At 43.0% G+C, this 17038-nt stretch overlaps 1 protein-coding gene across 29 annotated transcripts in view; it reads left to right on the top strand.

The window, feature by feature from the left end:
* SOX5 (SRY-box transcription factor 5) overlaps positions 1-17038 on the top strand; it is a 504910-nt gene that overhangs the window by 211242 nt on the left and 276630 nt on the right. For 21 of the 29 annotated variants that reach the window (XM_058420241.1, XM_058420243.1, XM_058420242.1 and 18 more), the window contains one exon: positions 5996-6096. The exons of 4 other annotated variants lie outside the window; for them this stretch is intronic. In XM_058420241.1, coding sequence (XP_058276224.1) covers positions 6005-6096 — 92 coding nt within the window. In that variant the 5' untranslated portion in view covers positions 5996-6004. Of the gene's footprint in view, positions 1-5995; positions 6097-6589; positions 6688-6859; positions 6958-17038 lie in introns of those variants that run through there. 4 more of the 29 variants (XM_040062341.2, XM_040062334.2, XM_058420252.1 and 1 more) reach the window with 2 other exon arrangements.

The raw sequence follows: 17038 nt of genomic DNA, 5'->3' as shown, positions 1-17038 counted from the left end.
TTTGTCTTAAACCCAGCGCCCTTGGCGTAAAAGTGAGAGCAGACTAGAGTGGAAAAAGCAGTGAGATTAGAAATGCAGAGACAAAATGTGATGACTAACCTTGCTCAGTGGATCAGTCAAAAAAAGAGACAGAACTGTTATTGCGGGAGTGATGAGAACGCGGTGGGATAAGGATTGTGAGAGCCGTGAAGAAAAGCCCGATGGGTCAAGCAGGAGGATCTCCATTTCAGCGCAGTTGGAATCGCGCTGGACAATTGTTACCTACCGTTACAAATAGATCAAAGTTGTGGATTTTTGGGACGCTCAGGCACAGAACCTTATGTCGCTTGTTAAGTCTTGATTCCTGCCAACCCCGCCTGTGCACAAGCACCAGGGAAAAAGGGAGTAATTTCCCTTTGCTGGGAGTCAGAATGCGCTGGGGTCACCGCTGCGTGTATCGCGGCAGGCATTTCCACATTCACAGCACTCATTGGGAATGGCACTGAGGGAGAACGTTCTTGCTGGCATTGTCGTTGGAGAGGCTGAAGGTCGGATGGGCACTGATAGTAAACAGACCTGTCACTCAAAGGAATCACCCCTGTGACCAGCAGGGAGGTGGAGCAGGGACACTGGCCTAAGGTGAGGCTGTGGGCATCAGTTGGGAATTGGGATGTTCCATGCCAGATAACTGCACTGAGAAAAAGAACATTAAAAAAAAAAGAAAAAAGACTCGGAGCAATAGGTTCCTATTTTAGTAACATTTTGTGTTCAGAACCTTCATGAGGAACTGTAAATTTGAAATTCAGTTTTCTTCTTAAATAATTTCAATCAGAGTTCCTATCCATGTATATGCTCTCTGTTCTTATGACTATTGTTTTTTAAGTGGTGCTGGTTTTGTTTAAATTTTTTTTTCAAGCTACTTCTGTGCAGACCAAGGATACTAAGACAAACAGTAAACAGACCCTGTATGTAACTAAAAGTATACAGAAATAATAAAACAATATTAACCCCCAAAATAGAGAGGGTTGGGGGATTGAAAGACCAACACAAGACATAAAACTGGGATTGTGCTGTCTCACTAATATTTCTCCATTTTACAATTAAAAATTACTTATTGGTAAAATAGATATGTAATTTAATTTTAAACATGTTTACATGTGCTATTGTAATTTCTAAAAATCCCTGCTTATATTATAGTTTGCAAATCTATTAGTGTTGAGATTCCTTTACCCTGGCTGATTCAGAGGGGACAGAATAAAAGGGTGATTTTCAACCTCCTTTAAAAAAAATAAATAGGGGCTTTATTGTAATATTCAGGGAAGCTTGAATTTAGATGAAGGTTCAGATTTCTTTTTAAGGGTAGCATCAGTCCTTCTTCACAGAGAAGGTTGCAGATGGTAGGGCCTTGCTAAAAGTGCAAGTGAATAACTGATAAATGAGGGCTTCCCACTTACAAATGAGATGGTTTTACTTTTCCTTGAAGAAATGCAGTAAATTGAAAAACTCTAAATAGCACAGAAATTTCAGTCCTCCAGACCGCCTTCTCCTTCTCAGATTTTGCTATACTATATTCAGCATTCAGTTTTGCCAACACTGAACATGCCTGATGTGGCATTTACATTCTTTAAAAAAAGGCATACATTAGTTTTATTTCGAAGAGTTAACTTCTCCTCTTGACACATGTACTTAATTCCCATTAATGGAAATGGCAGCTAGGCATGCACACTGGAAGGAAAAATCTGTTCCTAAGCATATGATCCAAACTGCATTGTAGCTAAACATTTCCGTGCTCTGAAGTAAGCACTCATTATTTGCAAGATATTTTTCATAATAAATGCATCAAGCCCCGCTCTATTCTCCCTCCACTCTCCCATAGTGTGTTGCAAAACACCCTTTCTTAGAAGTCTTACAGCTTCGTTCTTAATGCTGCAGTTGTTTTGAGCGTGTACCTAAAAAAGAAAGCCCATTTAGGATTTTCAGAGGTTTGCATATTTTCTGTGAGAATTTTCCAGTAAATCGTTCCGTGGAACATCTTACATTGCCTTGGACTTCGTAGGTCTCTATTATTAAATCCTACAGTGGAAATAACAAAACCCGAAAAGTTCTTTCTCCCCCCTAGAACTTCCTTTGCTTAAAGTATTGCAGTATCTGCCAAAAGCACTAGACTGAAGTGATATAATTTAAGGATTTAAAAAAAAATAATGTTTCATTTAAGGTTTTCCTTCTTCCAATGTGCTTGTCTAAAGACTTGAGGATTCTGCCTGTGCAGTATTCCAGAGTTATGTTATTTCTAATTTGAGCTGGGTAGATAATTGATTTTTTGGTTTACCTCTTGAACTGGAGAACAATAGCAATAAATAAATAAATCAGTTAAGCACAAAAGTTCTTTATAGGAGCTTATTATTATTTCAGTTGTGTCCCCTCATCCAAATGAAAATCAGAGCTTTTTTGTTTAGTTCAACCCAAATTGTCCTCTTTTACTAGGACTTTTGTTTAGGGCACTCCTTAAAGGAAGCAAAGCAAGCAAAATATAGATTCACTGAAATGCTAGGGGGTAGGAAGGGGGTTTTAATTTTTCTTATCACCATCATCAGTTAAAGATATTTGAACTTGTATCTGAATTCTCAGTTTGAGAAGAAAGAATTGAGAGCATTAAATGTGGATGCTTGAAGTTGCAAGTGGGTTTTGTAACTATGACCCACTCAGTAAAAAGGGGCATCAGAGCTTCCTATTATTAGTCAAAGTTTCAGAACAAGATAAAATTTCTTCTGTTAAAAACTGGACAGTTTCATGTTATATACATTTTCTTCTTTCTCGGAGGTTATTTATCCGAATTTCTCAGTTTTTCCACTTTCTGATATGCTAGCAGACTTTGTGACATGTCCTGGCAATTTCTAAAAAGCAAGCAAAAAGTTAATATGAAATGATTTTTAGAAGGGTTTCAAGATTCCCTCAAACCACTTAACTTGCCTTTTGTCCATCTTGCAATTGCAGTTGAACTTATTATGAGGAAATAATTTTATCAGAAAGTCTACACTTAACTGTCTATATTCCAGTAACATATATATATATATGTTATCCATATAATCCAGTATAGTACAATTATACTGTAATACAATATTACTGCAACAGCAAGTTGGTTTTTCTCCTCCTCTTTGGACACCACTCTGTTTCCTCCCAGTCATCTGGGAGCAGGAGCTCAGTATTTGCAGAAAACATAAAATGAAGGTAATGGGGAAGAAGATACCTGAGCACAAAATTTATTGGGGTAAGAGTAATTGTAAACTTAGGTTAAGTAAAAGAAGAGTTCATGTCAGAACCATTCAGGGGAGAGATCTCTATGTCCTTCCTTACTTCCATCTCCTCTCCCCTTCTCAGTGCTCCCTTTTGCTCAGTTACCTTAGTTTTCTCTCCCACGCTTTTCTTTTTCTCCGCCTTTTAACGTGGTTCTTTCTGCTTCTTCCTAGTCTAGCCCAGGTTGTCTTGTGTAATTCCTGATGTTGATGGTGGTTGCTTTGGTTTATAATCATATTAGCTGAGAGCCAGCAAACCAGGAGCCCCAGTGTGCTAGGAATAATACCAGCTTGGGAGGGGTATGTGATTGCTGTCCTGAAAAAGCTCAAATAGGAAATGATAATGGGAAAGGGGTAAATCCATGTGGAAAAAGGAAGGACATGGTAGAAGAAGGGCACTTGTGGAGTTTAGCTGAGTTGGTAAAAGAATATGAGGTTAGAGCTGAGTGGACCTAACATGCAGTAAAAATACGGTATTCCTGTTCTACCCAAATGGTTGAGATTTATACTCCTTTTAATAAAAGGTGGTCTTAATCTTCCTCCAGATGTGGCTTCTGTGTAGCTTCACTCTGTAAACTTCTCGCAAGGACAAGTGTGAGGAAATAGGGGAAGCAAAGTAAGAGCTGGGACAGGAGCAGCATTTGTGGATGGGCAGTGCTGCATCAAGGGGAAAATGAAACACCAAGAGGGGCCCTACAGAATGTGAATACAGAAATGAAGCATGTTTTAAACAAAACAGTAAGAGTAAAAAAAATGTGGGGGAAAAAAAGCTCAGATATCCATATATATGTTTCAGCAGTATAAGGGCCGCTGTCGATTCTAGGCATGTGGGGTCTTTGTTTTTCGTCCTTTTGCTGGAGTTGACTAACTGTGTCAACTTGGGCAAGCCACTAAGCCTGCCTGCATCTCAGTTTTCTTATTTGAGGCCAAATTCTCTTACTAAGTAGCCTCCTACTCCACACAGAGATTTGCTGATTTGAATGGAGCCCCTGCAGAGTGAGATACTTTTCAATACAAATAAAGTTTTGGAATCGGCCCTAATTATATTTATTACCTGCAGAGGAGTAATGTGAGACTTAACATGGTTTGAGACCCTCAGATGAAAGAGAAAGTATTTGGAATTGTTCTTTTTAATCATCTGCTGCCTTTTCAAAGTCTACTTCGTGGCTGTCCTAAAAGGGATAACTACCAAAAAAAAAAAAAAGAAAAATCCTTGTACGCATTAACGGGTTTGCCAGGCTGCCATGAATGGACCTCTGTGGAAAATATCATTTGCTGGGGGCTACCGAAGGGAGTTTGGTTTACCCTGCCCCGCGGTGAGGAGCCATTAGATCTCCCTCACGCCAGAAGTTGACAGATTGTGCTCGGCTCGGAGCGCCGTGGTGGTGGAAGGCAGGCTGGAGGCTGCAGATCCTCCCGTATGAACCATAAGGACGGCGCCTTCGTCCCCCTCCGTGGCTGGGCGCTCCTCGGTGGGGACGCGCGCGAGTCGCGAGTGGGTTTGCTCCTCGTGATCGAAGCCAGCAGCCTCCAGCCTTCCAGCTGATAATGCCTTTATGCCAACACTGGGCTGATTGGCCTCTGCATGAGCCTGCCGGTTTCTAACATATGCACCGGGAGCGAAAAGCAGCAAATTAAACAGTAGTAGCTGTTGGATATTAAAAATAATAAGCTTTTCTCTTTGGCGTTTTTCTTAAGCCAGTGGGCATGAAAACGTTGAAAGTTTTATGGACGCTCCGTGCAAATATGTGTACGCATTTCTAAAAGTAAACTTGTCTGTCTCCGTGCCACTGGGAGGCAGGGATGAGAGGGGTGGCAATGGACCTAATCGACCTCTTGTGGGGTCAAAACCACGTGGGTTTTAAAGGCCCTTAATGTTGTCCAGCTGCAGATTAAAAGCGGGGGGGGGGGGGGGGGGGGGGGGGATGGAAGAGAGAGAAGAATTAGGGCAGAGGAACTGGAAAGAACGGGGTATAGATACGTGGTCCCGTGTGGGTGTGTATGCACGTGTGCGTGAAAGAACAGGGAGCCCAATTTTTTCTCTCTCTCTTTTTTTTTTTTTTTTTTTTTCCCTTTCCCCTCCCGCCCCTCGCTGCGAGTTCAGTGCCAGGCCGGACACGGGCCGCGCAGACTATTGAGGCATTGTGCGCTCCGCTTGCAGAGTAGCCCCCGGCTAATCCCCGCGGCTCGGACGGGAATTTCCCCGCGGCGTTCTCCCGGCCGCTGCCCCCTCTCCCCGCCGGGGCGGGCTCGGGAGCAGCCCTTCCCTCCGGAGCGCACAGGGATGCGGGTGTCCCCGGGGCGGGCTGCGGGGGCTGCCGGCGCCTCCGTCCCCGCGTGTCCGTGGCCCGATACCTGCTCGCCTTCCTCGCCTGCCAGATTTTTATCTGGATAATTGGAAGTGCGGCGGAGGCTGCGCTCCGCCAGCCAGCCGAGGGGCTGCGCGTCGTCCACCTTGTTATCAGGGGTTGTCTGGGCAGGGGAAATGAGAGGGAGCCACCACCGAGGGGCTTGTGTTGCTCGCTGGGAGAGTGGGGGAAAAAAAGAAAAAAAAAAAAAAAAAAAAAAAAAAAAAAGGGGGTGTGATTAAATAGAAAACGAGAAAAGCCCTAACAGATGAACGGAAAGTTTATTTTTGTTGTTGTTTGAACATCCGTGTGTGTGCGTTCGTGTGCGCGCCCGCTGTTTTGGCATGTGGCTACCTTTTCCCTTGCACACAACAGGGCTGTTTGATGGAGTTTGGAGCTGAGGAAACTTTGGGTTTGTTGCCAGGACGGTTCGCAGCACTTTGTGGAAAGCAAGAGCTAACAGTGAGACCGACAGAGTGAGTGACAAGTTGTTTACAGGTTTCCTTGAAGGGGCCTCTGCTATATTTCAATCTGTCAAAGTTGCTTTTCTTCCCTCAGAACAATGCCTGATTGTTGTGCGGGGTGGGTTTTTTTGGCGGATTTTTTTTTTTCCCCTATCCAAAGAGAGAGAGAAAGAGGGAGAGAGAAAGCGAGAGACCGGGAAGGGTGGTGGTGGTGGGGGGGGGAAAGGAATGAAAATTCTTCGGAGTGCAAATGCCTTTGGTAACATTTTTATGTATTTAATCTCTTCTCCCTTATTTCAACTCCGAGAGTTGATAACTGTTTCAATTTAATCAGTCTGCTCTTGTTTTATCTTCTTTCTCCACTGATCTTCCTCAGCGCAGGGGATTTGCTCCTGGTTTGCCGGTTTAGGTGGATTGTCGGACTGCTTTTTGTTTTTCTCCCCCCCTCCTCCTCCCCCCCAATCCCCCCCCCCCTTACCCCCTCCACCCCTCCACGTTTTTTTAGGACATTGAAGGAGTTGACTTTTCCCGTTTGGCGGCGGCGGGCGAGCAGAATTGAAAGGAAAGGACAGGCCCCCGGAGGTCGCGCAGCGCGGCGGGGGGAGCTGCGCGATCATCGCGCTGCGAGCGCGCTGCCCCTTTAAGAGACTGGTCAAGGAGTCCTCGCTCAGAGCGAGCGAGCCGGGAGGGAGGGAGGGAGAGGGAGGGAGGGAGAGAGCGAGCGAGAGAGAGAGAGAAAATCAATCGGTTTAGAAGGTTTGGACTCACTTGACAGGTTCAGTTGGAGGCGACCATAGGTGGCTGCTGTGACAAAGGGAAATTGTGCTTTTCCAGCATGCTAACTGACCCTGATTTACCTCAGGAGTTTGAAAGGTGAGTCGAGTTGTTGGGGCGGGGGTGTGTGTGTGTGTGTATGCGTGTGGGGGTGTCTCTCGCCCCCCCCCCCTTTTTTTTTTTTTCTTTAATTCTGTATCGTGTTTTGTTTGTTACCGTATTACCACCTTTATTTTATTTTTGTCGTTTACCCGAGCACGCCTTGTTCCCGCGCGTGTGCGCGGATGGGCAAGCGGGCACACACGGACGCGCGGGGACGGGCGCGCAACTCCGGCGCCGGGCTGCGGGAGGCCGGGGAGGCGCTCCCCCCGTGTCCCTCCCGTGTGTCCCCCCCCGCGCCACCTCGGCTTCTCCAGCCCCGTGTCACTGACCGGGCCGCCGGGCTCCGCCAAGCCCCCGGCCCCCGGGCGGTGCGCCCGCGGCGCGCAGCTTTGTTCCGGGGCCGCAGAGGCTGCCGAGCCCTGCTCCTGCACACCCTCCCCTAGAGTCCAGCCGGCCGGCCGAGCCACCTTCCTGGGCAGAGCCTCGGCGCTGCTGCCCGGGGACTCCCCGGAAAGCGGTCAGAGGATGCCCGGTGGCGGCCAGGCGCGGGGTTCAACTTCCAACCTCGGGCTCCCGTCAAACTTGGGAAGGCGCTCTGCCGAGCACATGACCTTTTGTTGATCTAGCAGGAGCTATTATTTTTAGGCAAGTTAACGTCCCGGCCCTCCGTCGGGAGAACATCTTTTCTGCCTGAGGAGAAAGGGGAGGGGGGGGGAAAAAAAAAAAAAAAAAGGGGGAAAAAGTGAAACTCTTCCCTCCCAAGTTTTGGCCGTCGCCTCTGTCGCGGAGTGTCAAGAGCGGGGTCTGTGTATGACGAGCGGGCTTCAGGTATGACGTAGATGTGCCCGTCTCCCCCTGGCCGAAACAGGAGCCTTCCCTGCTTGGAATTAAGTTTTTTTTGCTGTTACTGGTGATGGCTTGTGACCTGCGGGAGTTTAGTCCTCGTTTCATATGATCTGGTTCTCCTAAGATGTTTGGAAGCGTTTTCTCAGGCGCTTGCACACACGTCCATTGATGGTCTCGCATCCCTCCCCTCCGGCTTCTTTTTTAAAGGTTATTAATAGCCCCTTGTGCGGCTGCAGTAAACAATCCAAACTTTCATTTCTAAGCAGTAAATGAGAGAATGCCAGGATGCGCGTTACTGAGGTTTTTCTCATCTTCGTGAAAGCTACCTCCTGTATAAACATTTGGTTGTATCTGACTATGCAATACAAGCTAGGTGCTAGACCAGCTGGTTAAAAATATGCTAAGTCAAGCTGTTCATCGTTCAAACCTACTGAATTTGATAGTAAAGGCATAGAAAAGAAGGCAAGATAAAAAACATTTTAAGTGGGCTGAGGAACACGCATGCAAAGGAAGGACAGGAAAGAACACTTGTATTAAAAGATCAGAGAAAATTAAAATTTGGAAAGGCAGAAAAGAAGTATTTTAACGCTTTCAATCCTCATTCTGGAACTAGAGCACTTCCTTACTAGAAAGTGAAATTGACTTGATTGCTCTACTCCGGGGTCGTCTTTAACACAATTAATTTTCCAGACTTGGAATACTTGGCATTTTCCTTTGGTTTGTTAGCATTACAATAACAGAACAAAAATGGTTTTGTTCACGTGCACTGTATTAACTTAGTTCAACTACCTGAGGAAACTGTTACTGGTTCTGAAGTCAGATTTGATCTAGCATCATGATCATGTATTTGTCTTTTTCGTGTAGTCGATAGTTTCAAGTATTTCATCTGCTTCACTAAGTTTATACATAGAAATTTATAAGCGAGCAGTTTTGATTATTCTTTGAACTTTGTGATGAACACAATGCTTGTAAACTCTCCGAAGCAGAATGAAGTCCTTTCATTTTCCTGCTGGGGGTCTTCTGTTTAGCTGAAGTCTCTCTGCGTTATAGATATAGATATTTATATAAATTTTATATATAAGCAAGTCATTTGGGGCAACCATCATCCTTAGAATGAGCTCCTCTACTCTCTTCTTATTTTTTTAGCCCCTAGGCATACGTTTCATTTTCAGAGATCCCAGCTTTGCTCTTGTAAACATTCTAGTTAAATAATCAATACGCTGCTCTCCTTTTGCCATGCAGATAATAGTGAGCAGTAGGAATGGGAAGCAATAAAAATGAACCTCAGGACATAGAGGTTTTTTTGGTTTTTTGGGGTTGTTTTTTTGAAAAAAAAATTTTAAACTCTTTTCCCTCTGCAGTTGAAATTGGGGATACAGACCAGTATCTTTGTTAATCATTACCATTTGTTTACATTGTGTGTGTTTGACTATAGTTACACACACACACAGACCCAGACACTGTCCATGTAATACATGTGGGTTTGTCAGGAAGCAGCCACGAGGACACACTTTTTCTTGCACAGGGATCCTCAGACCCACAAATGCCTGCGGAGCTGACGTGTGTGTGTGCATGCACGATGCGCAGATCATTGTTTCTTAGATGTTTATGGCAGGTTCTTTTCTTGGATCCTCACTCAACACGGTTCTTGGAGCACATTTCTGTGGTCGCCTGGGGTCCAGCTTGTCATATCTGCATGTCCCACTTCAGTTTTGTTATGTGGTCTGTCTCCCGCTATTCATTTTTAAACTTGAATCGAGAATGACAAGGAGGTAAAGGTTTGTCAGGCAAAGTTGTTTGCAGTTCAGGTCTCCGAGCATCTGTATGTCTCTCAGGAGGTTGTTCCTCCTTCCCCGTTGTCTTTCCTGTGATGTTTCAGCGTATGCCAGTAAACTGCAAACACTTCAGAAACTTTCAGTCCCCCCAGCTGAAGAGAGCTGAATTCAGGGGACTTCTCTTCTGTGTCTGTGGCCATTAGCAGGGGGAATTTACGGTACACACTTAGAATGAAAATGATCCTCAGTATCAGACAAATAAACGCTCATTAATTCATTCAGCATCGCGGGTAAATTGCAGTAGGTTTTGTGAATTAACATGTATAATTAATTACCGTGCCAAAATCGTGAGGATTTTCGTCCTTTCCTGAGAAGTTCCTCGCACGCCCTTTATTTCTGTTTGTGGTTGTTCAGCTGCTTGATTGAGAGGAGCATCAGAATGCGTACGGTGAGGGGGATGATGTTTGCAGCAACATTGTAGGGAGATATTATAACTGGAATCCACCCTGTGTGTTACACAGGGAAAGGGTAACTTCTGGGATGTACTGTGTGAGCGCCTGTGGCACCCTGAATTGGCTCTGAAGGTCTTGAAAGGAATAAGTCTTTTGTTGTTTGATTTTTCCCCCTCTCTCTCTCTCTTTTTTCCCTCCCCCCCCCCCCCCCCCCCCCCCCATTTTATTTTTTGAGTTGGGTCGTTATACTTAAATATAACAAGTCTGGCCACGATGGAAAGAAAGTTTACTTCACTGAGGATAAGGTAGAGACAATGCAGCCAGAACCATCACGGACAGCTGGGAAATTTACAGAATGATAAAAACTCAGAAATGCCCAACATAAAGTTTTAATGTCTTCATAAAATCTGATTAATGAAAAATAGATAAAGTGACTGCTTAACAATATCCCTAGTGTATGGAATGTTCTTAAACCCAAATTAATTACTGCATATTTACATTTCTCTGTAGACTGAGAGAGAGGCTATGCTAGGCATCCAGACAGAGTGACATCCTTTCTCTTTCTCGTTATTTCCTTTATTTTTTAAAAAAAATTTTTTTATTTTTAACATGCCAGCTGAAGGTAAAGTGGTATGCAGTGCTTGTAGGAGAGGGATGGGTGGGTTAGTGCCTCCGTAGGGTAAAAAAAAAGGCAGAGCTGGAAAAGACGAAAGGCATAGATGGGAGTAGTGGGGATGGGGACAGTAGAACAAGTTCAACGTTTGCCGTCACCGGTAGCGTGCTCTCGGAACGTTCTCTGTTCCAGTGAACAGCTTTTAGAAAGGAGAGGCTCAAGGATGTAAAGCAAGCCTCTGCTGGGAGGAAAAAAATATACTTAGCTGCTTTACTGCTGCACTGCACGAGTCATTTCAGACTCCCACTGAATTTATTTTGGGGTTGTACCAACACTGTCAAATGGAGAAGTCATTTTCTTAAGAGGAAACTTCGCGTATTCCTAAGTGCTTTTCTTAGCTAAAGTTACCCTAAAAGCTTTATTCTGCTGCATTTGCTGAGAATTTTGGAGAAAGAATAATACCTTTCTATCACTCGGCTTGCTCAGAAAGATGTCCCACTTTCCTAAAATCTACCTGTAGAAGCAGATTCTTTCATTTAAAAGATTGCTTTTCTGTTGGGCTGAATAGCTTTTAACTTCATTGAGACATTTTGGGAAAAGGACTTCCTTGCTGAAGTTTGTGGTTCTAGGGGTCTGGGATTTGAAGAATAAGAGTGCCAGTGTAAAGTTGCAGATAGTAGATTTTTGCAGTGACAGAAATTAACAGTTTCATTTCTCTGAGATAAGTCTAAAGGAATTAATGCGTTTGCAGACTGTTCATTAAATGTCCTGCGTGCACTAATTTAATTTGTTGTGCTTATGCTTGGCTAGGAAGAAGTTGACTGTTACAGATTACAGATTTTAATGAACATCTCAATAATTTACCAGTTGCTGAAATTGTGAACTAGTCTTGGAAGGCAAAAGCCCAAATGAGAGAGCTGATGAGTGACACACCAGCCTGCACAATTCGACTGTTGTATTCATTGCATTTGAATCAAATTGGGAGTTTGGCATTACTAATTCTGGGTGGCTGGCTCATCATATGCATTCAAGGAGTTAATTAAAACACACACAAACACATACACAGTCTCCCACCAAGCATCTTGCGGTGTTTATGTGCATAGTGTGTTTGATTGGTACCTTTACATAGGCGAGGAATTGTTTCTCCTTCTCTTTCTGTCCAGAGATCTTAAATATATATAACTAGTTTACAAAATATTTACTACTTCTCAGGGAGCTTTAATGAGCATTTGTGGCTTTGTCATTTAGGAGGCACAGAGTATCTGGTTGAGTTACTTAAACGTGAAGCTCCCTGATAGGATAGAAATATGTGTCTGTGCAACGTGATATATCTGTAGGTGTATGAAATACACTTTAAACAATATTTATACAAGGTACAGTTACAGTTTCTTCATGTGCTTTTCATACTGGACTTGAAATATAAGGTAACTTTATGTGAGATACCTGTGCCTTCACAACTGTTGCAGAAGTCAGTCTGACATCCTCTTGACTTTACATTTTATTTTATCATACCAATTTCTTGCTCAGGCCTGGTTATCACATATTAACTCATAAGCGGGAGGAGAAAAATGTTGTTGTGTTTCACCTGTACACAGTGAAAATATTCAATGCCTCTGAATTCTGCTGCTGTAGTCAAGAGAAAAGAAGTGCTCACAGCAATTAATCGATAGCTGTAGTGCCTCTCTGATGATGGCAAGGAGTTTGTTGTTTAACAAGTAGCATCCTTGAAAGCAAAGAGCGTTTCCCTCTTTAAGTTTCTATGGATTTTTATCAAATGTGGAAAACGTGTGAAGTCTCCTTCCTACCAAAGGTAAAATTATGTTGCATTATGAGTATGTTAAAACCCACAAGGCTGCAAAGTAAGCAAATCCTCATCACTGAATTACCTAGACCAGGACTTCTGGAACTTCTGAAATGGGCTCTTTTTCTCTGGAGCTTTGGGTGGCTCTGTCCAGCGGGCGAGGGACAAGCAGTCGCGGGGATTTAATGACGCCGTTTGTCCCGTTCCCATCTCCTCCCGCAGCCGCGCTGTCAAAACGCCACCACCATAAAGTTTTCACCCACGCCCTTCGCCGAGGGTGACGGCGTTGTCCCAGCTCTCCCACACCCTCCAGAGGGGCTGCCTTGCTTTGAGTGGCCTTGCCCGGGCTGGGCACCAGGGGTGTCACGGGGAGTTTGGTGTGCCGTAGCCTCCGCTCGAGAGACGCTGCTTGTCACCTCCACGCCGAGCCCTGCCATGCCAGCTGGGAAACCAGGAGTCTCCAAAGGTTGTTCCTGAGCCCACGTGTCCTTGTGACAGCGTGAAGTTCTGTGCGTGGTAGATGTTGGGAGACAGAAAATTTAAACAGGGTTCTGGAAGGATTTTAGTGAGCAAGCGCTGCTCGCAGGGGCCATGGGACTTGAGAAGAATGTGAGAAGTGAATGGAAATTGTGAGGTGCGCAGTAGTAATTCAGAGAAGCTGCTTGACTTTTTTTTTTTTTTTTTTTTTCTTTTTTTTAGGATAGATGCGAAATTTATTTATTTAATTGTTTTAAACAGACTGAAAAGAAAATGTTGAATTCCGTTTGCTAGAATTATCAGATGTTGGTATGAAGTTCAGGTGCTTCCCATGGTATTGGGGGAGCTGTTTGTTTTGAAAGAAATTGACAAACATTTTCCAGCATCCTGGTTTTGGTCTGGCTTGGCACTTGTCTTCAACTTGCCCTTTTGTCACCTCATTTAAAGAAAAAAAAAAAAGTAATTCCGACATGATGATCCTATTTTTGACTTGTGGAACTCAGAGATAAAGTGAAAATGAGGCTTGCTTTGGAAATTTGAAATGGCATTGACCTTGTTTCCCTTAAAAGTACTGTGGGATTAATCAGGTAACGGTTTTCAATTCTCTAATTGTATTTATATTTTGCTATTTTTTTAAATTTATGTTTAGTAGTCCAGATTTCTTTTTCGTTTTTCTGGTTTTTTGAAGACCGAGTATTGAAATTCATTTTGGCATATGCTTTTTGAGATCTGTAATAATTTTATTTTGTTTTACCATGCAGTGCGGTTCTGGTTTTGTATTTTCTCAAGTTCATATAGGCTGTCTTAAGTTTTTTGGGTTTTGTTTTGTTGCTGCCTTAGTGCTAATTTTCTTTGTGATGGTATTATAGTCTTATTACTACTCATTTGTTTCTGTCATAACATAACTCTGTTACATTTGGAGGCAAAAACATAAGCAGAGTGAACGGATATTTAATTTTCTTGTTTTAATACTCAAAATTCTTATAGTAATGAGGAACTTGTGGGAGAGCAATGTGCTATTTTTGTAATTAAGAGCATTGTCTACATCTAGTGTTCTTCATGGACCTTTGTAGCTCTAGAGAAAAAAAGATCTAGGAATGTAGTTCATGTAAAGAGAAACCCATACAGTTTGTCATGCCCTTGCTTTCTTTGGTGCTGGGCTTAACTGTTTTAAGAATATGGGAGTGAAAAAACTGACCCAAGTTTCACTGATTGATCTCAGAGGTTGGGCACGGCCAAAGTTTATGTGTCTGACAGGGAGCTGGACTTAGTCGCCATTGCCAGCTCAATAGATTACTGAAGACCAAAACTAAAGAAAATATTAATGGTTCAAAACAATTTTTGATGCTGTTACTCCTTTTTTTTTTTTTTTTTTTTTACTGTTGTTACATGAAAATATTTCACCCCAAAATTTTTGCCATTTAAAACAGCGAGCCTCCCAAAATCTCAGGAGCACGTGCACCCATCGCACAGGCCCATTTGTGTTGGCCCTCTGTGGTTTGGAATTTCTCTCTGCTGGGGTGCATGAAGAGGTTACACTTAAGCAGAGTGTGATGAAGCTAAAATTCACCGCAGTCTGAAAGACCAAAGTGCATCTCTGTGCACCGTTCTTGTAAATTCGGAAGTATTCCTTGGTTTAAGAGAGAGAGAATGCTTACTGGAAGGCAAGGAGCATATGGTGTCCTCTCACCTTTAGGGGTGGCCTGCCTGAGTTGGGACTAAAGCACTTCAGCGTTGCTTTGTGCTGGGAGGGAGCTGTAGGTCTGAGTGCTGTGTTGGACTGCGGAGAAGTCTTCCGTTCCCAGATAAATTCCATGAGCGTCCTCATTACATTCACTTTGTAAAACAAGACTGAAAACGTTTTCTCCCAGGGATTAGTCAGGTTTCTGTTCATAGGGTTTTATCCCTAGTTTTGGATACCATGGCCTCACCGGGGCAGAGGCTTTTTTGGATAGACATGAGATGTGTGGGAAGGTGATGGTTGGTAAGGGCGGAGGGAAGGATGTTCTTACGCGTTTTGCATGTCTATTAACAAACTGGGTCATTTTGCTGTGTTGTGTTTACATGACTTGTTCTTGGGCTGGTGTGAAATGTGAATCACCAAAACATGATGATTATTTAAAAAAGAAATAGGCTAAATGAAACATAACTGAAATAGAACTGAAAGGCTAAATGAAATCAAGTGAAAACAGAACATGCAACATTATTCTTTTGATACAGTTTCCTTCTGCAGTTGTTGAGTAAAGCCAAATAGTTCTTTTTTTTCCATGTCTGTTAAAAATATCTAGGCTTTTGAATTTGAATATAACAGGGACACGGAAAATACATTTCTCTGTTCAGGTTCAGGCTTTGATTTGTTTTTTGCTCCTGGGTTTTGGACACTGAAGTAGAAATTTATGGTGTGTTTTAAAGAAGGCTACTGGTTCTCATCTTTGTCAAAACCCCATGAACATCGAGCTGATTCTGGTTTTAACGACTGAGATTAGAATTTGGCAGAATTTCTCAGTGGAAGGCTCTCCTCCTCTGCTTATGTTCTGTAAGTTCTGCTCAGATTTTCTGTTTTTGCCTAAAGTCTGAAATGAGTTGTGTGACTCGGGGGTGCCCATTAGGCGTTTGCATGAAATACCCGGCAAAGAACGGGGAAAATGCTGTGCCACTCTCAAGTATGCCATGCATCTCTTTTATAGATAATCTTCATGTGTATTAGTGTCACTGATTTAGTGTGTTTTTGTAGAGTGCAAGCATCCTGAATCAGGACCCCATTATGCTTGTCACTGTACAAACACAAAAAAAGAAGGTTTCTTTCCATTCCACAGAGCAGCCTTTGTGCTTAGAGCTTAGAGTAATATAAATGTGTCTTTGTATGGGGAAAATTCAGAAACAGGGAGTAGGTAAGAGATCCCTAGCATGGTTCATGAATGAGATTTCAGTCCTGAAGCCATGCTTAACAATTTATAAATTGAGCAATGTATGTGTATGGGTATTTTCTCTCAGTTTGTTTTTTTTTTTTTTTTTTTTTTTCCCCCCCAGATGCATGTATGTAGAAGTTGCTTTACTGTTAGAAGTACTGATATAATTAATAATAGATTCATACTTCCTATAAAGTCCTTTGATTAGGAATTCAGAGCATTTGGTAAGGATTGATATACAAATCATGAAGATTTCTGTGCTTTTTAGATTGAAAAGCAGGATTAGCCTCAACCTATAGATGAGTAAACTGAGGAATGCTGTCACAAAATCTTCTGCGTGTGTGGGTTTAAAAAGTAGAGACACTGACTGGTAGTCCTGTCTTTTAACCTCGAGACACCCTCCTTTTCTTTCTTGAGATCCTAAGAACTGCAAATTACAGACTTCTCTCTGTCCAATTATAATTTCTAAAGGTCTCATTCTAACAAGATGAACTATAGTATTCAGATCGCTTAAGTATGTAAAATAGGGACTATGGAGTATAATTAATAAAATAAATTAAAGAAATGTTTGCAGCCACAGTTGTATCGTTGCGGGCTGGGAGGGAATACTGTCTGTAGACCCTCCAGTTATCTGAGTGCACTTCTAAACCAACCTGCAGGAAAGTTTGGATAACTGGAGTCCGGCAGCAGAGCCCGCTGTGTTTGAGCAGTAATTTGGGAAACAGTGTGTGCTACCAACAGGTAAACCTTGGTCCTGCAGAACAGTTCACATCTTCAGCCATATGTACCAGACCTGTCATATGTTTTGTAACCTGGGGACTAGGCATGAGGTGAATACAGGAAAAAAACCTGTTCACATGGAGAGTATTGATGTGAGGAGCAGACTCCACTGCAAGCGGCAGTGTAGGCAGCCACGGTGAGCAAAGCAACCAACCAGCCTAAAAGCAAAAATCCCCACTGCAGAACACAAAATGCACCGTGATTCTTACCCAAACATTTGACATCTGCTTTTTAAATGAGATCCACAATGAAGGAAATGACACAGGGTTGTTAAAAGGGAGGAATTATTTTCTTACTCACATTAAAAGTTCTTCTAATCTGTTTTAGTGGGTTTTTTTTTTTCTTGTTTCCAACTGCACGCTCAGTAGGAATAGAGTTGAAATGCTGAGGTCTGCAGGTAGCTTTACATCTAGGCTGTGTGTTGC

Source organism: Hirundo rustica, chromosome 4 (genome assembly GCF_015227805.2).
Source record: "Hirundo rustica isolate bHirRus1 chromosome 4, bHirRus1.pri.v3, whole genome shotgun sequence".
NCBI lineage: Eukaryota > Metazoa > Chordata > Aves > Passeriformes > Hirundinidae > Hirundo > Hirundo rustica.
This window is presented reverse-complemented; position numbering and strand designations above follow the sequence as displayed.